General features: G+C 40.9%; 1 protein-coding gene across 1 annotated transcript in view; it reads left to right on the top strand.

Moving 5' to 3' along the window:
- SLC26A4 (solute carrier family 26 member 4) overlaps nucleotides 1–16,168 on the top strand; it is a 48,798-nt gene extending 32,630 nt beyond the window's left edge. Inside the window, exons 15-21 of the mRNA XM_035020354.1 lie at nucleotides 1,305–1,397; nucleotides 2,330–2,425; nucleotides 3,036–3,266; nucleotides 6,655–6,709; nucleotides 7,772–7,917; nucleotides 10,329–10,412; nucleotides 13,753–16,168. Coding sequence (XP_034876245.1) covers nucleotides 1,305–1,397; nucleotides 2,330–2,425; nucleotides 3,036–3,266; nucleotides 6,655–6,709; nucleotides 7,772–7,917; nucleotides 10,329–10,412; nucleotides 13,753–13,776 — 729 coding nt within the window. The 3' untranslated portion in view covers nucleotides 13,777–16,168. The remainder of the gene's footprint in view (nucleotides 1–1,304; nucleotides 1,398–2,329; nucleotides 2,426–3,035; nucleotides 3,267–6,654; nucleotides 6,710–7,771; nucleotides 7,918–10,328; nucleotides 10,413–13,752) is intronic.
- Nucleotides 16,169–25,831: the final 9,663 nt, after the last annotated feature.

Genomic DNA, 25,831 nt, shown 5'->3' with positions numbered 1-25,831 from the left:
TTTTTTAAATAGGCAATTTGATGATTTCCAGAAGTTGCCTCAAAATTCTATTTATCTACTATCTAATCCTTATCCTCTTTGAAATTACCTGAAATCATCATAAGGTGATTTTCATTTAATTCTAACACGAGACTTTTAAGTTCTCTGTCACAAGGAACCTTCTTTGACATGTTGCTCTAATCTTGGAAGAAATAATATATAATACCGGAAATGAAAAAACAAAGGAAAGATACAGCCCACTGATGGGCTTTTGTTCCGTGCAAATAAAGTAGCTTAGTGGTCACCAGGGGAAAAAGCAGAGAAAGAAAATGCAGAAAAAAACAATTGAGTATAAAGAATGTTGGACACTGACTCTGGAATTCCATTAGCTGCTACTTAATTTATTTCCACAATCTTTCTCAGTTATGTTGAGCCAAGTGCTGACCAGAGCTAACCATGATGGTAGAGAACCTTTTGGCTCAGGGAACCATGGGCTGAGTTTGGGAGTTTACAGTTCTAGGCTCCACCCTGGGGAGACTCTGCCTGTGTTGCTCAGCCTCCCAGCACCTGCTTGCTCATCTCAGGGGCTGGACTGAAATTGCTAGGATTCCTAAAGACTAGAAAAGTCTAGGATTCTGTAAGCTTTATTTTTGGTCTGGCCACTCTGTCAGGGTAAGAACAAGCAGATGACATCCTAGGCCTCAGTTCTTGCAGATCCCCTCAGTGTGCTACCTTTTTTTTTTCTTGCTATTTTTAAAGAACTGTAGTCAAAGAACAAAGGGGGGCGGACAGTGGTATGAACTTGAGGCAAAATCATGTCACTGTTCTCAGCCTCAGTTTCTCCATCTGGAAATCAGAGGGTTGAGTAACTGCTTATGAAGGCCCTTCCTAACTTGACCCTCTCTGGGTTGGTAAAGTTCCAGCAGTTTGAGTAACCTGTGGCCTCTAAGTGGGGGAAGCCCCTATTCAGGGAGAGGTGGGTGCTACTGCCCAGCTCCTTTGAACAACCGTAACTCTCCTCCTAGCGGAAAAGCCAGAATTTTTTTTAAAGATTTTATTTATTTATTTATTTGAGAGAGAGAGAGAGAGCAAGGCGGGGAACAGAGGGGGAGGGAGAGGGACAATCAGCCTCTGCACTGAGCACGGAGCCCAAGGGGTGGGGGGGTGGAGCTCCATCCCAGGACCCCGTGATCATGGCCTGAGCTGAAACCAAGAGTCAGATGCTTCACCGACTGAGCTACCCAGGTGCCCCCCAAAGCCAGAAATTGAATCAAAATGTTTGAAGCCCAAGATTATTTAACTTCACACTTTTTTTTTAATGCTAGATTGAAGAACTCGAAGGAGTGAAGATTCTTAGATTTTCTAGTCCTATTTTTTATGGCAACGTTGATGGTTTTAAAAAGTGTATCAAGTCCACAGTGAGTATTTTATCCCTAGCAATTTGGTTTCTAACCTCCTTTGCGACTTCATTCATTCTACAGGTATTTATTGGCTCAAACAGGGCTAAGGCCCTACACCCTATTCCATTTGTATGGGGCGTTAAGAATTATAACATCCCAGTAACTTACAATCTATTGGGGGATAGGAAAACACCAACAATACCATATGTGTTAAAATCCAGGTAGCAATAACTATGGAAGACAAAAACAGTAGAAGATGTCTCCCGGTAGAATTTGAGTTCCAAATAAGTAGTATACACAGTACATGTGAAGAGTTTCCAGAAGGGAGCAATCCCAGGCAGTTGGACAGATCAGGCTGGGCGTGACAGTTGGGCAGAAGAAGGGTTATGCCAGGTGTTTGGGAACTCTGTGAGCTGAGAGTCAAAGGTAGGTACACATCTTTGGGCTGGGGGAGGGGGGATATTTGCCCAGTTGGAGTAAAGGGTAAAAAGTCTAAGTGGAATATGTCAGCAGGAAATTGTGGTCTTGAATGCCGTGCCAAGCTCTGATGCTAAGTCTCTACATCAGTGTTTTCTGAGTGAGGTCCAGAGCAAACTCGTTCACAGGAATGGTCCTATGTGATTTTGCAATAACAAAAGGGCTCTGTGATGTCAAGGAAATTTGTTAACACAGACTTAAAGCTAAAGAGGTTATTCTTTGCTGTTTTTTGTTTGTTTTTGTTTTTGTTTTTTACCGGCTTAGAGCCTTTAATATGAGAATATCTTTCCTGAGTCTCTGGGTAGGTGGGGTAGAGCTGATAGGGGAGACCTCCCCCAGACCTTAGAATTTCTTTTTCCACGGGATGTCTCAAGGAATGATACCACTTGAGAGATAACCTTTCCAGATAACAATTGCCATTAATGAGCATTAGGAACCAGACGTTTTAAGTAATTTGACATTTCTTTCCAAAGGTTGGATTTGATGCCATTAGAGTATATAATAAGAGGTTGAAAGCACTGAGGAAAATACAGAAACTCATCAAAAAAGGACAATTAAGAGCAACAAAGGTGAGGTGACATCTTTCTTTTCCTTGTTAAATTCTTTCCCTGTTCAGATAGAAATGAAAGCAGATAGTCAAAATTAGATTTATTCCCATTGGTACCCAGATATGTACAAGGAGACAGTGGAGTTGTTCTTGTAGGCAAGAGGGAATGGGAGAGAATTTGAAAATCAGCAGAACTCTCTGGAAATGCAGGGTGTGATTTTTCAGGGTGTATTTTTTTTTTTTCCCATCGAGAAATAAACCTTATTTTTACTGAAGGGAACAAAATTAGTGCTAATTTGATACCAGAAAATTACTCACAATAGAAGACAGTTAAGTTCATAAACTTTTAGATCTATTACCTTTTATTCAGACTCTCCTGCCAATGTATCTCTTGGCCAAGTTCCACAATCTTCCAGAAATCAAGAGTTTCCTGGCTCCTCTGCTCTTCCATTTTTCTTCCTAGGGAACATCACAGTTTGGACTGAGGTAAATCTCATTCCTTTAGAGTTCACCCCTTTGATGTTTTGCTTGCCAAGGAACAGTGTATAGGACTTTTAAGTAATTTGAGATGAATCATTAAAAGATGTCCCCCAGTCATTGGCACTTAAGTTGGCAGTGTTTTCTTTGTTTAGAATGGCATTATAAGGGATGCTGGTTCATCAAATAATGCTTTTGAGCCTGACGAAGATATTGAAGATCCAGAAGACCTTGATATCCCAACTAAGGAAATAGAGATTCAAGTGGATTGGAACTCTGAGCTTCCAGTCAAAGTGAATGTTCCCAAAGTGCCAATCCATAGCCTTGTGCTTGACTGTGGAGCTGTGTCTTTTTTGGATGTTGTTGGAGTGAGATCACTGCGAATGGTAAGGTTTTGGTGCTTTGGATTATAGATTTGGAGCTTTGGCAGTAGTAACGTGATAGGGGTTACCTGGTCTTGCAAAGGGACAATTGTTGGATCTGTAATTTTTCTAGAGGAATGCTTTTGCAATAAAATGCAATATTTTAAAGCATGGTCTGTGAGGCCACACGGGGGGTTGAATCCCGGCTCCACTACTTACTAGCAGTGTGACCATGGACAAGTCGCTTAATCTGTCTGTACCTCAATTTCTTCATCTGCAATATGGGGGTAATGATGGTGCCTACTTTACAGGGTTTGTTATGAGGGGACTAAACAGTCTAGAGGGGAAGCAAACATTAAGTAACCTTTTAAAACCAACTGTATGAAGTGCTCCCAAATAGACTAACCAGTGTGTCAACTTGACTAGAGGGGTCAAATTTAGGTGAAGCTTCAGGTAGGTATTAAGAGGGCCAGGGAGAAAAACAGGTTCAAGGCACCGACAATCAGATGTAGTAAGTGGAAATGACCCCAATAGGTGAAGGGGATTGAGAGTACACTTATCAGGATGAGCATTGGGCAATATATTGGACAGTTGAGTCACTATAGTGTACACCTGAAACTAATATAACACTGTATGTTAACTACACTGGAATTAAAATTTTTTAAAAAATTAAGTCTATTAAAAAAGTATGGCAATGACCCCTAACTGGGGTTTAGCTTAATCGGGGCTTCCTGGCTACCTCGGCAAGGGCAGGCAATGATTCTGCGGTGTGGGTACAAGGCTGGTAAGGTAGAAAAGTGATTATACTTGACAGAAGAGCTCAAGAATATGCTGGCAGTTTCTACTCCAGTTCTTTTAGAAAGCCTGGCTATTACAGTACTCATTTGAGAACAGAAATGAAGACATAAATCTTGTTCTTCATTGTGCATTTCACTCTCATCTGTGGCTCAGCTCCATTGTAGATTGTATTGGTCCAAGGGTTTAATGAATTACTTTTGGGGAGAGTCGTAACTTATTTAATGCCAGAATATTTTCCACACCTAACAAATAGTTCTTTCAAATCCTGTAAGGGCAATTATATCTCCAAACATTATACTTGTGTAGAGGTCTTGATTTTTTTCCCCCCAGAAATGTCAAGTTCTGTTTTATTATTGCCCATAGTTCTTGTGTCTTGGTTTTTTGTTTTAAATTTTTTACTAATTTGTATATTTTTATTGAAGTATAATTAACATACAGTGCTATATTGGTCTCAGATAAACAATATAATGATTCAACAATTCTCTACATTACCCAGTGCTCATCACGGTAAGTGTGCTCTTCATCCCCATCACCTATTTCACCCATCCCCTACCATCAGTTTGTTCTCTGGATTTGAGACTCTGGGGCAAAAAAAAAAAGACTCTCAGGTTTTTTGTTTTTGTTTGTTTGTTCATTTGTTTTGTTTCTTAAATTCCACATATGAATGAAATCATATGGTATTTGTCTTTCTCTGAGTAACTTATTTCACTTAGCCTTATGAGTGATGTTGAACATCTTTTTATGTGTCTGTTGGTCCATCATGTTGTTGCAAATGGCAAGATCTCATTCTTTTTTATGGCTCAGTAATATTTGTGTGTGTGTGTGTGTGTGTGTATGTGTCCACACTACTTCCTTACTCATTCATCTATTGATAGACACTTGGGTTGCTTCCATATCTTGGCTATTGTAAGTAATGCTACAATACTAACAGAGGGGTGCATATATCTTTTTGAATTAGTGTTTTTATTTTCTTTGGGTAAATAAATACCCAGTAGTGGAATTACTGGATCATATGTTATTTCTACTTTTAATTTTTTTAGGAACCTCCATACTGTTTTCCACAGTGGCTGCACCAGTTTACATTCCCACCAACAGCACACAAGGGTTCCTTTTTCTCCATGTTCTTGCCAACTCTTATTTCTTGTCTTTTTGATACTAGCCATTCTGACAAGGTGATACCTCATTGTGGTTTTGATTTGCATTTACCATGATGAGTGATGTTGAGCATCTTTTCAGGTGTCTGTTGGCCATTTATAGGTCTTCTTTGGAAAAATATCTATTCAAGTCCTTTGTCCATTTTTAATGAGATTATTGGGGGTGTGGGGGTGTTGAGTTCTATAAACTCTTTATATATTTTGGATATTAACCCCTTATTGGGTATATCATTTGTGAATATCTTCTCCCATTCAGTAGGTTGCTAGGTTTGGGTTTTTTGTTCTGTTTTGTTTTTGTTTTTTTGATGGTTTTTGTTTTGTTGATAGTTCCCTTTGCTGTGCAAAAGCTTTTTATTTTAAGGAAGTCCTAATAGTTACATTATGCTTTTGTTTCCCTTGCCTGAGGAGTCATATTTAGAAAAATATTTCTATGGCCGATGTCAAAGAAGTTACTGCCTATATTTTCTTCTAGGATTTTTATGGTTTCAGGTCTCACAGTTAGACCTTTAATCCATTTTGAGTTTATTTTTGTGTATGGTGTAAAAAAGTGGCCCACTTGCATTCTTTTGCATGTAGCTGTCCAGTTTTCACAACACCACTTTTGAAGAGACTGTCTTTTCCCCATTGTGTATTCTTGCCTCTTTTGTCGTAAGTTAGTTGACCATATAAGTGTGGGTTTATTTCTGGAGTTTCTATCCTGTTCCGTTGATCTATATGTCTGTTTTTTCGCCTGTACTATACTGTTTTGATTACTAGAGCTTTGTAGTATATCTCAAAATCTGGGATTGTGATACATCCAGCTTTGTTCTTATTTCTCAAGATTGCTTTGGCTGTATCTAGATCTTTTTCATTAAATTTTTTATTTTGAGATAATTGTAGATTCACATGGAGTTGTAAGAAATAATACAGAGAGAGCCTATGTACCCCTTACCCAATTTCTCCCCATGGTAACATCTTGCAATACTAAAGTACAGAAATCACAATCAGGACATTCACAATGATAGAGTCAAAATACAGAGGACTTTTTAGGTCAGTTTTTTACATTTGGCATCCAGTGACCACATATCCATACTTACATGTCTTCCATTCAAAGATACAAATGTATACCCTTGTCTCCAATCAGCAGGGGCTGTGTTAGGAAGCCTCCTGTATTTTCTTCCCTTTCTTGTGCAAATATTGTTGAAGCGCCTCTGTGCTGTCCAGCACTGTGCTATTATTGTGTGCTAGATGCTGCCACCTCTGGAGACATGGCCTTTTCATCCCTCGTCCTACCATCATTGTAGGTCAGAGAAAACCTCTCTGGTTTTCCAAGAACGAACTGTTCTCCAATAATCAACTTTCCTCGAAATCCTGGTTAACCATGAAAGTGTTCACATTTCTCCTGAGGAAGTAATGGAATGCTACTGAATTATGGGCAGATAAAGTCCCTCACTGTTACAAATTCTTTTTTACATTTTTAGATTGTCAAAGAATTTCACAGAATTGATGTAAATGTGTACTTTGCATCCCTTCAAGGTAAGTGCATGTACAAATGTATCTACCCCTAAGACTTTCTCCTAAGCCCTTTCTTCTACCTTGGAATGTGGGTGCATAATGTCCAAAGAGGGCTTTTTTTAAAAACTGTGTTTTGTTGGGGTAAAAGATGTATAACATGAAAGTGGCCATTTTAGTCACGCTGATGTATACAGTTCAGTCAGTGGCAGTAAGAAGAGTCACAGTGTTTTTCAACCATTACAATGACTGGGTCCCAAAATTTTTCAGTGCCACAAACAGAAACTCTACCCATTGTGCAATTCCTCTGAGGGCCTTTTGGAACCTGGAAAGATATTACTTCCAACTTGTTTAGTAGAGCTGGTGAGCCACGTCCTGACAGCAGTGTGGGGTCAATGGGAAAAATTTACCATGGGGATGATTTGGATCCCTTAGAAGTAGAGAATCCTCTAGGGTCTGAGTCTGTGTCTGTCTATGCACAAGTGTATGTATGTAGGAAAATGCTAGTGCTTAGGCTGAGTTGTCTAGAAGCAGGCCCTGAGATAAGGATTCTTACACAAGTGATTTATTGAGAGTATGCCTGAGAAATTCGGGAGGGGCTAATGGAAGAGGCTGGACAAAGCCATGGTTTTAGAAGTCTACCTGAGCCTGATGTCACAGGGGGCACACAGCAGGAAGAGCATCACGGGGTTATCCTTCCTGAGGCAAGCAGGCCAGTCTTTGTACCCCCATATCAGTCAGTCAAGGGCTGTAGGCCACCCAAGTTTGGGGTATAAACTGGTGGCCAAGGAAAATTCTTCAGAGAAAGCCCAGCTGTGAGCCATTAGCATCCAGGCTCCTAGCAGCCTGAGGACGGGTTCACTGGCAACAACAAGGTGGTCGGGAACCAAGGCTGTCTAAAGCAACCAGTTATGGTACAACCATTCCAGGTGCTTTTGGAATAGAAACTCAGCCAGTTTAGAGCAGGGTCACGTTTTGAAAATGGGGGGAAAGCAATTAAAAGGAGGAGCTGACAAAATGTAGTATTGGCTGATGTTACAAAAATGTGCTTTCCTAGAGACTGAACATTCTTTCTTTCTTTTGAAGATCATGTGATAGAAAAACTGGAGAAGTGCGGTTTCTTTAATGATAACATTAGAAAGGACATATTCTTCTTGACCGTCCATGATGCTGTCCTCCATCTACAGAACCAGGTTAAATCTCGAGAGGGTCAAGATTCCATTTTAGAAACGGTAAACATTTAACCTTTCTACATATGTATCTTTCCTAAACTACCACGATTTCTGTAAAGAGCAAAAACTGCACAAATCTATTTTTGAATCCCAGCCTCCTAGGATTTAGAGCCACCTGCTTAACTTCTCGGAGCCTCACTTTTCTCATCATTAAAATGGGAGTAAAAACATTTACCTTACTAGGTTGATATGATGACTAAATATGATAGTTTATAGGAAAGCACCTGGTAGTACCTGATACATATCAATTTTATAATGCGTGGGTTTACCAATAAAAATAGACATTAGCTGTAATAATGCCTTTTTAGAATATAGGTGGTGAGTCTTGGATTTTCTGTGATTTGTGTATACGATGCACAATACAATTTAAATCTTCAGCCATCTGGAAAATCTCGATGATAAATGTCTTTAAATAGGATCCATTAGGTCATAAGTGATTTTTGAAAAAGGAAAAAAGAAAAGTCATGAATCAGCCCAGAGTTAATTCTTTCCAACAAAATAGAATAGACCCTGGTTTCCCATGAGCCTCCCTATTTTGTCAACTCTCCAGACGTATCCCCCAGAGAGCCAAGCATTCCAGACTGGGTCATTGGACAGGGCATTGGGCTGGGTCACTGGGCCTGGTCCAAGAACCTCTTCTTTCATGGACCTTCTGACAGTGAATCTGGGCAACTAAAACAAATACTTATAAAATAACAACAATAGTAATTAGTCCAGTGACACAGTGTACTATATTTTCAATTGGTTCCTTCTTTTTAAAAATTAGGATGAGTAGATTTTTATTGTAGATTGGAAGTTGATGTTTGAAGTAAAATTAATTTAGAAAACAATGGTGCATTATTCTCTTCAGCTCTTGTTAGTGGAGAGACTGCTTAATGCTGCTGGGGAAAATATTAGTACTAAATACCAAGGTGTGGATCTGAAATACATAAAAGAAAAAAAGTAGTAAAACCACAAATGTCAAAAAAAAAAAAAGAAGAAGAAAGCAAGCAAGCTGCATGCAAGATGCTCATCTTTGAAAACTCATAAACCTTTTTCTATTTTCTAACTTAAAATTCTCTAACCCATAGGTAACAGCAACAACAAAGCAGGATCATACACAGCATCTAAAAAAAAAAAACCCTCACATTGGAAGTATTTAAAGTGAGGTGTCAAATTCTTTCTCAACATGAAAATGGTTGTTTCGTTATTTGTTTTTACTCTATTTCTGATTCAAGGTCTCAGGCCAGGAATGCCGCAGAAACCACTGACCAAGAGTGCCCCTTCCCGGGTTAGACTCAATCTTGTCTGCCAACAGGGAGGCCTTGTGAGTGGCTGGGATGGACTTTTTTGGCCCTGAGCAAGTGTTAGACTGAGTATCACTGAACGCTTATGTCATACACTTACTGGTTCACTGGGTAGAGGGCTGAGCAGTCCTGATGACCTGTCACACCAGGAACTTTTACTTCTATATGCCCTCACTGTCTAGCACAAAGCCCCATACCCGGTAGATGGACAGCAAATGACGATAAATCTTGCCTGTGGTACTTTCCTTCCCTTAAAGAAACATAACTTGCGTGTTTGGATATTGCGGATGCAGTGGTGTGACCCTCTCCCTGTCCTTTTATTTGACCACCACAAGGATTATCCCAGGATAGCCTCAACTGGTGGTTCTACCTGTCCCCTAACTTTTATGTCATGACCACCTGCACAGGGACTTAAGTCTCTAATGCATTTCCCCTGAGCAAAGAGAATTGGGTTATTTATTTCTGAGATGCAAAGTCACTCAAAAGCACTTTGAAACACTACCCTTGCCTTGATACACATCTGGAGTTGCTTTAGAAATATCCTTCTTCATACATAAGCCAAGGCCCAAGTTGTTATTGGTCTCCTCTGTGTGGAAGATTAAATTGCATACTACTGCTAAAAAGCAGAACTTCCCGAACAACCAACCTGTGTGGTCCGTACACTCTGGCTTCCATTTCCAATAAAATTAATTTTCATCCGATTCAGCCGGGGACGGCTTATTGTCATCAGTCACAAGCCCTTCACTGGGCACTCACTGCGTGCTCGATGGGGTACTAAGTGCTCTCAGCTCCACCACTGAAGGAGAAACACGATTGGCTGCTGAGTCATTTAGGCAGACAGGGTGACTCGGGAAGCAGTACACGCTTCAGAGGTTGGGGAAGAGAGCTGAGAAGGAGCTGAGACAGTGGAGAGCCATGCTAGTTCACACTTGAATGTGAAAAATTAGTACGAGGAAAAATCCTGAGGTGGGAAATGTAAAAGAGCAAGAAAGCTGAAAAGGATTATGCGGTATGGAGATTATAGATGAGAAGCACCAGCAAAGCTTCGAATGATTTTCAGAGGAGTATCAGGGTGGGCTGATGTCATTGTCTTTCCAATAAATATTCTCTGTTCTCTTGGTCAAGATTACTCTCATCCAAGACTGTAAAGATCCTCTTGAATTAATGGAAGCAGAGCTGATTGAAGAAGAACTTGATGTCCAGGATGAGGTATGATCATTATTTCCTTTCAGTGAAAATAATTTGGATTGAACCTTGACTGAATAGCATAATACAAAGAGTGACTATGTCTGACTAAAACCATTCAGGGAAAATGATTTTTAAAAATATACCAAAAGGATGGCTTCATAGAAAGGGGAAAATGGAAAACAAGAATTGTCCCTTGAAGACATTAAGTACTTAGGGACCTTTTGCCCCAGACATATAGGCACAATCAGTGACTGGGAGCAGCCAACACACTGGGCCTGATTTTATACCTAAGCCTCTGCATATGTCTTCTTCCTTCCCCACCTAAGGACCGTGGGATGGGGGAGAGGTAGATGGAGGGAATTTCTAACCCAGGAGTTTTATAAGCTTCAGGAGAAGTATGTGAGGGACAGGAACCTCACGGAACTTTCTTCATCTGGCTGATAATGGTAAACAAGACACTTCCTCCATTTGAGACTGAGCCCATGTATTTCTGATGCTCTTGGGACATCAGACTCTTCCTAGGAACCTTGACCTAAACGTAGTATCTGACTGAATCTTTGTGGCTCCACCACCAAGTAAAAGATTTTAGTTATTTATTTGCCAGAGAGAGAGAGAGCAAGAGCACAAGCAGGGGGAGGGGCAGGCAACAAAGGAAGATCCTAGGAATTTTAAAGTTAAAAGATGTCTTGGAATATCAAGACATCCACATCCTAGCCCCTGCAGAAATCTCTCCTACTTCATCCCTAAGGATGTTCACTCAGCTTGTGTGTGAACATTTCCAGATATTGGCAACTGAGAGCTTTTCAAGGGAGTTTGTCACATGATTGGATGTCTCCAAGTGTTAGTTTTGCTTCCAAAACTAGATGCAGCCTTTCTTTAATAACTACCCAGTGGGGCACCTGGGTGGCTCAGTTGGTTAAGCGACTGCCTTCGGCTCAGGTCATGATCCTGGAGTCCCTGGATCGAGTCCCGCATCGGGCTCCCTGCTCGGCGGGGAGCCTGCTTCTCCCTCTCCCACTCCCCCCTGCTTGTGCTCCCTCTCTCGCTGTGTCTTTCTCTGTCAAATAAATAAATAAAATCTTTAAAAAAAAAAAAAAAAAAACAACTACCCAGTGGACTGAGGTCTGCCTTCTTTAGCAACACAAGCCCTCCCACTGAACAGCCTTTACCTATTTGAGAGTAGCTCTCAGGGGTCCAACAGACTCTACCCCAGGCTAGATTCCTCTCGCTCCCTTTATTCCCCATGGGCGCAAAATTTGTCAAGAGTGGGACACAAAATCCCAGGTGGAGTTAGGTCAGCATGGAGATTACACAACCACAATCAACCTTGATCTTGTCAAAATATGTCTATTACTGTGACTTTAAAATGTGTTTATTTTCATTGCAGCCACATCAAAATCTTGGCTTCTTTTTTCTTTTTTAAAGATTTATTTATTTATTTGAGAGAAAGAGAGAGTGAGCACGGGGGAGGGGCAAAGGGAGAGGGAGAGACTCTCAAGCAGACTCTTGCTGACCGTGGAGCCCAACGCAGGGAGCTTGATCTCACGACCTTGAGATCATGAACTGAGCTGATATCAAGAGTCAGATGGGGCGCCTGGGTGGCTCAGATGGTTAAGCGTCTGCCTTCGGCTCAGGTCATGATCCCGGGGTCCTGGGATCGAGTCCCGCATCGGGCTCCCTGCTAGGCGGGGAGCCTGCTTCTCTCTCTGCCTCTGCCTCTCTCTCTCTCTCTCTGACTCTCATGAATAAATAAAAAAAAAAAAGAGTCAGATGCTTAACCGGCTGAGTCACCCAGGCACTCCTCAAAATCTTGGCTTCTGTTGAGCAGGGGCCAACAAAAAACTTGGTCATTTTACACAAACTATGGCCCAGCTAGGCTCCCCATTTATAGTTATGTAATTGGTTTTTTACCCTAATGCAGGGTTACACATATTTTTGCTAGATTACATCTTGTTGGTTCTAGTTTACGGATATAGTTTCAAATTCTGAACTCATCACCCAGCATATTAACTATCCATCCTACTGGTGTCATAGGCAAATCTGATTAGCATGCCTTCTCTGCCTTATTCCAGATCTTGATAAAAGATGTCGAGAAGAATAATATTTGAACCCTTATGGTATAATCAGGCAGTGAGGATGACAGGCAGAGATTTTTGTGGAGAAAATACATTGCTAGGGTGAAAATCAGAGGTCCTGCATCCTTAGTCCACCAGCTTAGTGAGTCTGGAAATGTCATTCTTTTTTTTTTTTTTTATAAGATTTTACTTATTTATTTGCCAGAGAGAGACAGCGAGAGAGGGGACACAAGCAGGGGGAGTGGGAGAGGGAGAAGCAGGCTTCCCGCGGAGCAGGGAGCCTGACACGGGGCTCGGTCCCAGGACCCTGGGATCATGACCTGAGCCGAAGGCAGACGCTTAACCATCTGAGCCACCCAGGCTCCCCTGGGAATGTCATTCTTGAGCGTAGAAGTACTTCCAGCTTTATTAGTTTATGAGTGTGGTTATAAGGCTTAGTTGAGTAAAAACTCATCAAATTCAAACTTAAAGGGATGCCTGGGTGGCTCAGTCGTCAAGCGTCTGCCTTCGGCTCAGGTCATGATCCCAGGATCCTGGGATCGAGTCCCACATTGGGCTCCCTGCTCAGCGGGGAGCCAGCTTCTCCCTCTGCCTGCCACTCCCCCTGCTTGTGCTCTCGCTCTCTCTCTCTAGCAAATAAATAAATAAAACCTTTTAAAACAATTGGAACTTAAGAACTTGCCACATTACAGAAGTATTTTCGGATTGCCACATAAATTAATGGCATCATTATTCAGGTAACATAAAAGGATCATTTAGTTAGGGTTCCTGTAGGTAGCAAAGGAGTAGAGTGGAGTGGTTTCGAGGGTATGAGCTGTATTTTTTAAATTTTTTTATTATTTAAATTCAATTAACCAACATAGAGTCCATCATTAGTATCAGATGTAGAGGGTATGAGCCTTAGAACCAGACAGATATGTGTGCCACCCCTGAATCTAATAGTTACTGGCTGTGTAGCCTGGGGAAAATTACTGATCATGTCTTCATTTCAGCTTCTTCATGTGAAATGGAAATAGTAATACTTCACAGAGTTGTGAAAATTAAAGGATGCATGTAAAAGTACTGTGTACTCTTGTACATAGTAAAGTGCTTGATAAATAGTACTTGTTGCTTTTAAATAAATCTAAGAATGATGAGGTACAAAATTAAGTTTTTACCCTACACACACCTAAGATGAATAATGTGAGTAACCCAAACTATCAAATCATATTTGTAAAAAACAAAGAGCATTAGACTAAAGGAGAACTCATGTGTATGAACACTTTGTTTCCCCTTCGTTTCCACAGGCTATGCGTAGTCTTGCTTCCTGAAAGCCGGCTCAGGAGATTGCTATAAGCAAGGACTGCAAGGCAGAATTCACCCACCAATGTCATTCTATGCAAACATTTTCTGCATTGACTATTTCTTTGGACTTGAAACACTCATTCTCTTTCCATTTGATTTTCAAACCTCTTCAATTTTTTTTAACCTCTTAACCAATGAAAGAGAACCACTAAGAATTTTTTTTAAAGGCTTTATTCATAAAATAAATAGCCTACCTCTAAGATGTGCAAAATGCTGAGGAGAATTATCCAGGTGATTCAGCCGTGTCCAGATCTGCTAATGTTATGCTGCTTCCCCCCCCCCCCCCCCCGCCCCACAACAGATTTGCTAACTGTGTTCTCGTGGATACTGGTGTACCTCTGTTTAGTCGGGCTAAGTGTGCCCCAGCAGTCTCCGTGGGCAGGTAAATCAGGAAGGATTATCCTAAAGAGAAATCCATTTCTGACTGACCTTGATACCCATGAGCTGCACTGGTCAGTGTAGGGCGACACTGAATAAATGCAGAAATTTAATTATTAACGCGTTTATCAAGAAAAATCTTCAAAAATCACTTTTAGTGAATACATCAATGAAGTTTTTTAAATGCAAACTTAGTACTTAATAATCAATGTGATTATATGTGACCAGATATGTACCCAGAGTTCAAAATTAAAAAAAAAGAAAAAAAAAGGTTCACTTAAAAGCTGATCTAGTTTCGAAACACGGATTCAGAGAAGCGAAGCAATAAGATTATTGTGGTTTGTAGAAATCATTTTTTGATATGATAATAGTCATGGATCACAATTGCGATCAAATAAAATATACGACAGACTGTCTCTAGCTTAAAAATGCAGCTTTAATTTATCTTAGTTAATCGAAATGATCATCGTGTATAGGTCTATAGAGGTATGGTCTTTTTAAAATCGAATGCAAAAATTGTGTTATTTTGAACCAAAAAAATTTTGATATGACTGAGTTTATATTTTTCTCTAAAACTTTAGCAGCATGTGAAATATGTGATCTTTAACAGAATTCTGACTACCTTTCCAAAAAAAAAATCTAAAAAGTGAACATCCTGTATATAAATCTATGTTTAAAATGAGTTTTTTAAGACAGAACATTCTAAATGAGCTTAATATCAAAAGAAAAACATTGGTTTGGAATATATACATTGAATATACTTAGGTTTTTAAAAATCCATATTTTAAACCAGAACATTTTATATCTTTTATTTTTACTTAATCTTTTCTGAGTACCAATGATTTTCTAGGTATTATATATAATATATAGTCTTTAGTCCTGAGGACTATTTCCATGTATTTCACACTGAAGTGAATGAAGTTGTACTTAATTTCTAGGGAGAAAGAAATGCTCAGGTCGCCAACTAAGATACTGTTTTGCCTGGTTGAGATTTATATTGTACCTTTGGCACAAATGTGTGAAATTTCCAAATGTGTTTGGCTATCCAAAGGCAGCATGTCTTATCTTTCTGTTTCTTAAATACAATCAGAAACAAGTTATCTACTTCTGACGGATTATTATCAGTGGTCATATCAAACTGGTTAACTAAAAGCATCCCTGTCATTTCCCCTTACGCAAATCATTCTGCATACTGGAATTTGAGTGACTTGCAGTGGATTGCAATGTTACAATATTCTTTCATTTATGGGTTGTACTGTCCTTCACTGATTTAGAACAGATGTCTCCCCTGTTGGGAACAGCCTAACCAGGATTATATCATCCAATTTCCACACCAATACCTGCCTATAACAGGACAAATCTTCTAAGAGTGAATATAACAGTCTTGCAGAAAATGGATGAATACCTCTGTTTAATAGAGGAAATATGCACTGCCCTTTTTTTTTTTAAATTAGTTGAAGGAAATTCCAAAGTTCCATTTTACAATAAGGCTAGAGTCTTGTAAAGTCTTGGGTCCACTTGTGACTATTACAAGACCACAGTCTGACTTGCTTCCCAAGCACACTCTAGGTATACTGTCTTTTCTGTGCATTTTGTGAATAGTAACCAAACTTTTAAATCTGTATTGTCAATGGAGATTTTACTTGAAATTGAAGTTGTCTTTTGTTATGTTTTTAACCTATAGGGTAAGATTCCAGTGTTTGTATATGAATTTCAATAACAAATGAAAAAAATCAAACATGTACATTTGGAAATATTTGCACATATTTTTTATTAAATGTAAAGTAGCCTTTCAAACTACTCTGAGGCATCCTTTTTGAACAAAACTATTAAGTATAATAAAAATGCTACATTTTAAGTTTGCCATTACTCTCATCAGCCATCAGTTTGCTGTATTCTTTATAGCTCCACTTCTGTTTGTGCACAATGTCTTTTTGTAAAGACTTTTCAATGCAATAAACAATGTTACGAATAATCTCAGTTAATTCTTTTTTTTAAGATTTTATTTATTTGAGAGAGAGAATGAAAAGGGGGCAGAGAGAGAGGGAGAAGCAGACTCCCCACAGAGCAGGGAGCCCGAAGCTGGACTCGATCCCAGGACCCTGGGATCATGACCTGAACCAAAGGCAGACGCTTAACCAACTGAGCCACCCAGGCGTCCTAATCTCAGTTAATTCTTGTAATTCTTACCCAGGTATTTCCAGTTTATTTTGTGCAATGATTTTCATTATTTTAAGCAAACTTTTTTTAAAGATTTTATTTATTTGAGAGAGAGAAATCACAAGTGGGTGTGAGGGAGGGGCAGAAGGAGAGGGAGAAGCAGGCTCCTCGCTGAGCAGGGAAACCTACATGGGGCTCGATCCCAGGACCCTGAGATCATGACCTGAGCTGAAGGCAGACACTTAATGGACTGAGCCACCCAAGCACCCCTTGAGCAAACTTTCACACTGGTACAACATACGTACATATCAAAAGGATACAAAGTATAGTGTGCTGCTTAAGGAATTTTCACAAAACAAGGACACCAGTAGAGCCAGCACCCAGGTCAATAAGCAGAGCACAACCAGCAGCCCAGAAACCCTCTCAAGCTTCCTCCCAAGGGCTAACTACTAACACCTGTGTGATGTCTAAATGTGGTGTCTGTCTGATCGGATGTGGGCCCCCAAATTGGGGCAAGGATTGGTGGAAGCAATGGCATGGAAGGTTGAAAGAATTCACTTGAGGAAGAACAAAGGAGATAGGAGTTTATTGAAATACACACAAGGGAGTGGTGGGCAGGACAGCAGAAGAGAGGCTCTCTGCCATGAGGCAGTGTGTAGGGGCTGTTTTTAAAGGGGGAAGGGAAGGAGGTATGGTGACATACGGTATCTTCCCTTTTTTGGTAACTGCCTAGTTGTAAGTAGCCCATTGGTTAGTTAGGGCCTATCGATATTTTGAGGTGGGTCACTTGACGGGCCTGCGAGGGGGTCACTGTGGGCCTTTTCTACCTTCCATCGCTCAAGCCTGTTTCCCTAAAAGCAGCTTCCACAACTTGTTTTTTTGAAGTTCAAATAAAAGGAATCAAACAAGATTATCTTTTTTTCTCCCTCTTTTTTGTGTCTCACTCCATTCAACATTACAATTGTGAGATCCATGTTATTGCACATAGCAATCCTTTGTTCTCACTGCTGTAAGGTATTTTGCTGTCTGAATTTATGACCACTTATTTATCCATCCTACTGTTTATGAACATTTGTGTTTTCATCTTTTGGCTTTCATGAATAGTGCTCCTGCAAACATTCTTGTTTTTGTTCTGTTTTTTTTGGTGAAAATATGCACACAATTTGGTGAAGTATCCACCTGGGAATGGATTTGCTGGGTCGTGTACACATTTTGCTTCAGTAGATACTGCAGTAGATATCTAGTATCTATAGCAGACTGTTTTCCAAAGCATTGCACCAACTTATACTTCTTTCAGCTGTGACGTTAGAGTTCCAGTTGCTACACATTTTTGTCAACACTTGGTTTGTGTGTCTTCTCCATCTGAGATATTTTTTTTTAAAAGATTTATTTATTTTTTGAGAGAGAGAGCACAAGTGGGGGTAGGGGCAGAGGGAGAGGGAGAGAGAGAATCCTCAAGCAGACTCCCTGCTGAGTGCAGAGCGCGACATGGGGCTCAATCCCAGGATCCTGAGATCATGACCTGAGCTGAAAATCAAGAGGATGCTTAACCAACTGAGCCACCCAGGTGCCCCTCCATTTGAGCCATTCTTATGGGTGTGTAGTAGTATCATACTGTGGTTTTAATTTGCCTAAAGAAGTTGAGTGTCTTTCTCAGATGTTTATCATTATTTAAATATCCCCTTTGGTGAATTGTCTGCCCAAGCCGTTTGCCAATTTTTCTTTTTGGTCATCTGCCTTTTTCTAATGGCCTTGTAAGAGTTTATATGGTAAGGATACAAATCCTTTGTTGTGTAGGGGCCAAGGGCGGGCTGCCCCAAAATGGGCCACTTTGGCATGAAGATTATTTTTGAATTAAAAGCAATCAAAACCCAACAGATTCAGGAAAAGCTCTTTACCTCCCCTACAGCTGCCTAAAAGAATGTAGATAGATGACCTACTCAGGAAGAGAGCTGTCACCATAGATAACTATATTATGATATGAACTAGGTAGGGTAGACAGGGAGAGACCCAGCAAGGCCTATTTGATCAAAGTCCTCTGTGTCCCATTGTTTCTGAGTGGCCCTGCAAACATTTAACACTCATTTACTCACTCATCTTCCTTATTGCATTCCATCCCTTTGAGGTGCCAGACCCCTACCCCTTTCTCCTTAGTTCAGAATGACATATGTCTCTTTTCACCTGTCTTTGGAATCTCCACGCCTGTGTGGATTCCCTGTATGTATGAAATTAAATTTAATTTTCTCCTGTTAAACTGTCTTAAATCAAGTTGATTATTAGTCCAGCTAGAAGGATCTTGAAGGGCAGAGGAAATTCGTTCTCCCCAGCAGGTAGAAATACGTATTACAAATATCTTATTCTATTTGATGGGAGAAAAAGGAGCAAAGGTTGGACTTTGCTGCAGATCACAGTCTCCAGCCAGGATTCCTGAAGCATACAGATTGTAACACTCCTACAGTTCCCTCAAGGACTCTCTTTAATGTTTTATCACTATAGCTTTGCTCTGGTGTTAGTCCCCCTGAGAATCGTAAACATCCCCCACGGGATGTGATTAGCAATCATCCTTGAAACATATGACCCACTGATACACATCTGAAGGGTCTCATGACTACTGTCTTACTAGACAGTAGTAAATAACCTTATCTTAACAGCAACTAGCCCCTCAAGGTCCTGGAAGCCTTGCTTCCAAATTCCTTGAAGGACTTATGCTATCCCTAACCCCCAATAACCAAAAGTGTATAATCAGTCATTCCTCACAATCTCAGGGTAGTTCTTTCTACCCACCGGCCCTGTCCCTGTGCTATAATAAAAGCCCCTTTTTGCACTGAAAATGTCTCAAGATTTCTTTCTTAACCACTCAAGGCGGCCCCACATCATATCCTGTGGATTAGCTTTTCAGACTTAATCGTGCCTTTTTAATTTTAATGTAGTTCAGTTTATCATTTTTCTCCTTAATGGTTAGCTTTTTGGGGGGGGGGGTTAAGAAATCTTTGCCTAAAATAATGAAGATATTTTCCCATGTTTTCTGACAAAACCTTTTTTTACTTCTCACATTTAGACATATATCTGGAGTTGATTTCTGTATATGGTGTGAGGCAAGGAGTGAAGAATGCAGGGTGCACAGTAGGTGCTTAACAAATATTGCTGGAAGACTGAATTAAGCTGCAGTGATGCTAACCAAGGCCAATATGGGTTGGGAACAGCAATCAGATTAGTATACAGTGGTTCAGAGTTTCCTGGGCTTGCAGGCCTGTTCCTGGGGCTTACCACAGCTCACCTGCCTTATCTACCTGCTTGCCCTATAGGTTTCCAGAAAAGGGGCTGGGGATCCACTTGGATGCACACAGAGCCTCACGGAGCTGGAGGCTCTCCTAGGCTCTATACTCATTTTCAATCTGCTGACAAAGGTAGCCCACTTCATCCTTTTCTTCAGGGACATCTTTGGGCCTGGACACGGAAGAACTGTTTTTGCATGAGATCTAGCCTGAAGGTCATCCCCTGTGCACTGTTTTAGATCAAGTGCTCCAGTATTGAGTACCCCCTGCCCAACTTAAACAAACAACTTTTTGAAATAATTATGGATTCACAGGAATTTGCAAAGAAATGTACAGCCAGATTCCACTGTACCCTTCACCTAGCCTCCCCCAGTGTTAACATCTGGCGTAACTACAATAAGTACAATATACAACTCATGACATTGACACTAGTACAAACCACAGGGTTTATTCACATTTTGCCAGTTATACATACACTCATTTGTGTATGTGTGTGTGTGTGTGTGTGTAGCTCTATGCAGTTTTACCCCATGTACAGCGTAAACCCCACCACAATCAAGATGCTTAACTGTATCTTCAGCACAAGATTCCTTCTGAGGGCCCATTTTAAAAAACACTCCAGGGGTGCCTGGTAGCTCAATTGGTTAAGCTCAATTGGTTGAGCGTGGGCTCAGGTCATGATCCCACGGTCCTTGGATTGAGCCCCACTTCAGGCTCTGTGCTCAGCGGGGAGCCTGTTTCTCCCTCTCCCTCTGCCCACCTCCTCCCCCCCGCCCCCCCACCCAGGCTCCTGCTGTCTCTAATAAATAAAATCTTCAAAAAAATAAAATAAAAATAATAAAAATAAAATAAAATAAAAAGCACTCCAAGCACAGACATGCCTCTCCACATTGCACCAGATATCCTGAGTTCTTATTTAGAGGAGCACCTCTGATAATACACTTCCTACAGCCTAGATAAGTTGAGCACTTAATATTCTATTTAAAATTTGTTTGCAATTTTTTTTCATTCTTACTCATTACCATCCCGGTCACGGAGGAGCTCTACACCTCACAGCAGGAGCATCTGAAGGTCACTGTTTAGATGAAAGAGAATGGTACAAATTCTTGACCGACCAGTGCTACAAATTGGCAGAGATTCTTCAGAAGGGAAACCAGGTATGGCTCTTACCTTAGTTCAGGCTGCTGTAACAAATTACCATACGCTGGGTGGCTTACACAACAGACATTTATTTCTCACAGTTCTGGAACCTAGAAGTCTGAGATCAGTGTGCCAGCATGGTCAAGTTCTTGGCCAGTGCCCTCTTCCTTATTTACAGAGGGTTGTCTTCCTGTTTCGTCCTCACCTAGTTAGCTCTCTGGCCTCTTCTTGTAAGGGTACTAATCCCATCTTGAGGGCTCCACTCTCCTGATCTCATTATCTCTCAAAGTTCCCACTCCCAAATACCATCATTTGGGATTTATGGTATTTTATGGACATAAATTTGAGGGAGACACATTCAGGTCACTGCAGCTCTCTTCAAAACAGCTGTGAACAAGGTGGCATTGCCACAGAGCTGAGGAAGGGCTCTGATCTTTGCATGTTGATCCAAGCAGTCAACCCTACCCCTTCTAGGTGAATTCACTTCCTTGCTCTTCCATTTGTGGTGAATCTAGCAGAGCAGGATCCTTGAACCCATTCCTCCAAGTCTATACCATATACAAAAGGAGGTTTCAGCATCCTTCTCTACCTGGCACAGAAGTACTCAGGTGAACAGGAGAGATCTGTACCATTAGACCACATGATCTTTCTCCACTTAAGTGAGTAAGGGGAAAAGTGGTGAGCAGTGAGGCTGGGGTGGGGGTGGGGAACAGGGCCAGGTTATGAGGGGCCTTGTGGAGCACATTAAGGAGCTTGGATTTTATCCTCTACTCTGGTAAGAGATAAAGGCCAAATGGCTGGGTCCCATTACCTAGTTAATCCAATCAGCTGACCCGGACACCTAGAGATAAATTCCGAAGGTGAAATTAAAGTAGAGATGAATGAACCTTTGTTGTTTAGTTTCCAAGGAGAGAGTGACAGATGAAAACAGACGTTATTAATTAGCTTTTGTGACTTAAAAAGCTTGTTCAAGGGATGTGATTTTTATTTCTCCAGTTTATCCTTAAGACAATTTTAGTATTCTATTATCTATAATGATAAATGTAATCATAAAAGTAATGAGGAAAACATGTGCTATATTAAAACATTTAAGGCAGAAGTAGATCCTGATTTGATACCGTAGAGTTAACATTCCTTACAAACATGTTGTTGTTTCAGTGTGGGAATCACTGTCTTTTCTGGTGTTACTTGCTTATAAAAAACAAAACAAAAACAAACAAACAAACAAAAAGAACTTTTGGTCCTTAAAACAAAGGAAGACACGGCGGAGCAAGATGGCGGAGGAGTAGGAGACCTGGATTTTGTCTCCTCTCAGGAATTCAGCTGGATAGGGATCAAACCATTCTGAACACCTACAAACCCAACAGGAGATCGAAGAAAAGAAGAGCAACAACTCTCTCATCAGAAAAGCGACCACTTTCTGGAAGGTAGGACGTGCGGAGAAGTGAATCCGATATTCGGGAGGATAGACGGCGGGGGAGGGGCCTCCGTCGGCCGCTTCTGGCAAGTGATAGAACCACGTAGCACAAAATGGGAACTTTTAAAAGTCTGCTCCGCTGAGGGACGTCACTCTGGTGGCTAAGCGGGGGGTGGAACCCTCCGGGACAGTGTGGTCTCAGGACCCTCGGGGTCACAGAAAGACCGGGCATGCCTGAGGGCGGCAGAGCTCCCAGGTAACGGAGCAGGGAAGCCGGCTGCAGAGGTGGAGCCCAGACGCGGGTTCTCAGCTCGAGGTCGCCATAAACCGGGATCCGCGGCACAGTCGGGCCCCTGCTCCTCCAGCAGGGACCCAACAAGCGGCAGATCCGGGGAGACTCACCTTCCTCCCCCGGGAGGAGCCGCGCGGGAGGGCACCGCAGGGATCTGCTGGGTTTGGAGACTCCACCCGGGGTCGGGTGCCAGAGATAGAAACGAGCGGTCACAGGCCGGGTGAGCACGGAGTGCGGCCGGAGAGCGGGGAGACGGGAGTGACTGACGGCTTTTCTCTGGGGGCGCACTGAGGAGCGGGGCCCCGAGTTCTAGGCTCCTCCGGGTCGGAGATTGGGAGGCAGCCATTCTCACTCTCCGCCTCCAAAGCTGTAGGGAAAGCTCGCAGGGAACAAAAGCCCCGGAGAGCAAACCTGAGCAGATTACTTAGCCGGGAGGGGGCAAGGGCGGGGCACTTCCGCCTCCGGCAGAGACATTTGGAAACCACGGCAACAGGCCCCGCCCCAGAAGATCAGCGGGAACAGCCGGCCAAGACCAAGTTTACTGATCAATGAGAACGGCAGAACCCCAGCGCTAGGGGAATACTGCACATAGAATTCATGGCTTTTTTACCATGATTCTTTAGTCTTTCAAAGTTAATTTTTTTTAACTGTCTTTTTTTCTTTTTTTTTTTTTTGAATTTTTCTTTTTCCCCTTTTCAACCAACATCTTATCAATCCCTTTTTTTAAAAAAAAAAAAAACATTTTTATTTTTCATTTTTAGAGTCATATTCTATCCCTTCCTAGTAGTTACCCGTATTTTTGGCTTATATATATAAGTTGTTCTCTCTCTAAAATTTTGAGATAGTTTCTTCTAACAGATTAAAATATACCCTAAATCTCTCTAGTATATGGTGTTTTTTCTATTCCCCTGCCTGATCACATTCTCTCCCTTTTTTTTTCTTTTTTCTTTTTTTAAATCCTCTTCCTTCTTTTTTCAAACAACTTCTTATCAATTCCTTTTATAAAATTTTTTATAATTTCCATCTTTACAGTCATATTCCATCCCTTCATCATATCAACCCTTATTTTTGTACATATATAAGTTTTTCTTTCTTTAAAATTTTGGGAGGCACTTTCTTCTAAAAGACCAAAATACACCCAAAATCTAGTGTGTGGCACTGATCTATATACCAGCCTGATCATATTTGATCACATTCTGTTTTTTTGTTGTTGTTGTTGTTTTGTTTTGTTTGTTTTTGTTTTTATCTTTATCTTTTTCTTTTTTTCCTTTTTCTTTTTTCTCTCTTTCCCTTTCTTTTCCCACTGCTTCAGGTCTTTTCTGATTTGTTTAGAGTATATTTTCTGGGGACGTTGTTACTCTGCTAGCATTTTGTTCTCTCATTAATCTATTCTCCTCTGCACAAAATGACAAGACGGAAAAAATCACCTCAACAAAAAGAACAAGAGGTAGTACCGACTGCCAGGGACCTACTCAATACGGACATTAGTACGATGTCAGATCTAGAGTTCAGAATCATCACTTTAAAGATACTAGCTGGGCTTGAAAAAAATATGGAAGTTATTAGAGAAACCCTTCCTGGAGAAGTAAAAGAACTAAAATCCAACCAAGTAGAAATCAAAAAGGCTATTAATGAGGTGCAATAAAAAATGGGGGCTCTAACTGCTAGAATAAATGAGGCAGAAGAGAGAATCAGTAATATAGAAGATGAAATGATGGAAAATAAAGAAGCTGAGAAAAAGAGAGATAAACAACTACTGGATCACGAGGGCAGAATTCAAGAGATAAGCGATACCATAAGACAAAACAACATTAGAATAATTGGGATCCCAGAAGAAGAAGAAAGAGACAGAGGGGCAGAAGGTATAATGGAGCAAATTATAGCAGAGAACTTCCCTAATTTGGGGAAAGAAACAGGCATGAAAATCCAGGAAGCACAGAGAACCCCTCTCAAAATCAATAAAAATAGGTCAACACCCCGACATCTAATAGTAAAACTTATGAGTCTCATAGGCAAAGAGAAAATCCTGAAAGCAGCTCGGGAGAAGAGATATGTAACCTACAAGGGTAGAAACATTAGATTGGCAACAGACCTATCCACAGAGACCTGGCAGGCCAGAAAGGACTGGCAGGATATATTCAGAGCACTAAATGAGAAAAATATGCAGCCAAGAATACTATATCCAGCTAGGCTGTCATTGAAAATTGAAGGAGAGATAAAAAGCTTCCAGGACAAACAAAAACTAAAGGAATTTGCAAACACAAAACCAGCCCTACAGGAAATCTTGAAAGGGGTCCTCTAAGCAAAGAGAGAGCCTAAAAGCAACATAGACCAGAAAGGAACACAGACAATATACGGTAACAGTCACCTTACAGGCAATACAATGGCACTAAATTCCTATCTTTCAATAGTTACCCTAAATGTAAATGGGCTCAATGCCCCAATCAAAAGACACAGGCTATCAGACTGGATTAAAAAACAAGACCCATCGATATGCTGTCTGCAAGAGACTCATTTTAGAACCAAAGACACCCCCAGATTGAAAGTGAGGGGGTGGAAAACCATTTACCATGCTAATGGACACCAAAAGAAAGCTGGGATGGCAATCCTTATATCAGACAAATTAGATTTTAAACCAAAGACTGTAATAAGAGATGAGGAAGGACATTATATCCTACTTAAAGGATCTATCCAACAGGAAGATCTAACAATTGTAAATATCTATGCCCCTAACATGGGAGCAGCCAATTATATAAGGCAATTAATAACAAAAGCAAAGAAACACATCGACAACAATACAATAATAGTGGGGGACTTTAACACCCCCCTCACTGAAATGGACAGATCGTCTAAGCAAAAGATCAACAAGGAAATAAAGACTTTAAATGACACACTGGACCAAATGGACTTCACAGACATATTCAGAACATTCCATCCCAAAGCAATGGAATACACATTCTTCTCTAGTGCCCATGGAACATTCTCCAGAATAGATCACATCCTAGGTCACAAATCAGGTCTCGACTGGTACCAAAAGATTGGGATCATTCCCTGCCTATTTTCAGACCACAATGCTTTGAAACTAGAACTCAATCACAAGAGGAAAGTCGGAAAGAACTCAAATACATGGAGGCTAAAGAGCATCCTACTGAAGAATGAATGGGTCAACCAGGAAATTAAAGAAGAATTTTAAAAATTCATGGAAATCAATGAAAATGAAAACACAACTGTTCAAAATCTTTGGGATGCAGCGAAGGCAGTCCTGAGAGGAAAGTATATAGCAATACAAGCCTTTCTCAAGAAACAAGAAAGGTCTCAAGTACACAACCTAACCCTACACCTAAAGGAGCTGGAGAAAG

This window comes from Mirounga leonina, unplaced genomic scaffold (assembly GCF_011800145.1).
Source record: "Mirounga leonina isolate KUSES-001 unplaced genomic scaffold, KU_Mleo_1.0 Mir_174, whole genome shotgun sequence".
Classification (NCBI taxonomy): domain Eukaryota; kingdom Metazoa; phylum Chordata; class Mammalia; order Carnivora; family Phocidae; genus Mirounga; species Mirounga leonina.
The sequence above is the reverse complement of the archived record's forward strand: the minus strand, read 5'-3'. Positions and strand labels throughout refer to the sequence as shown.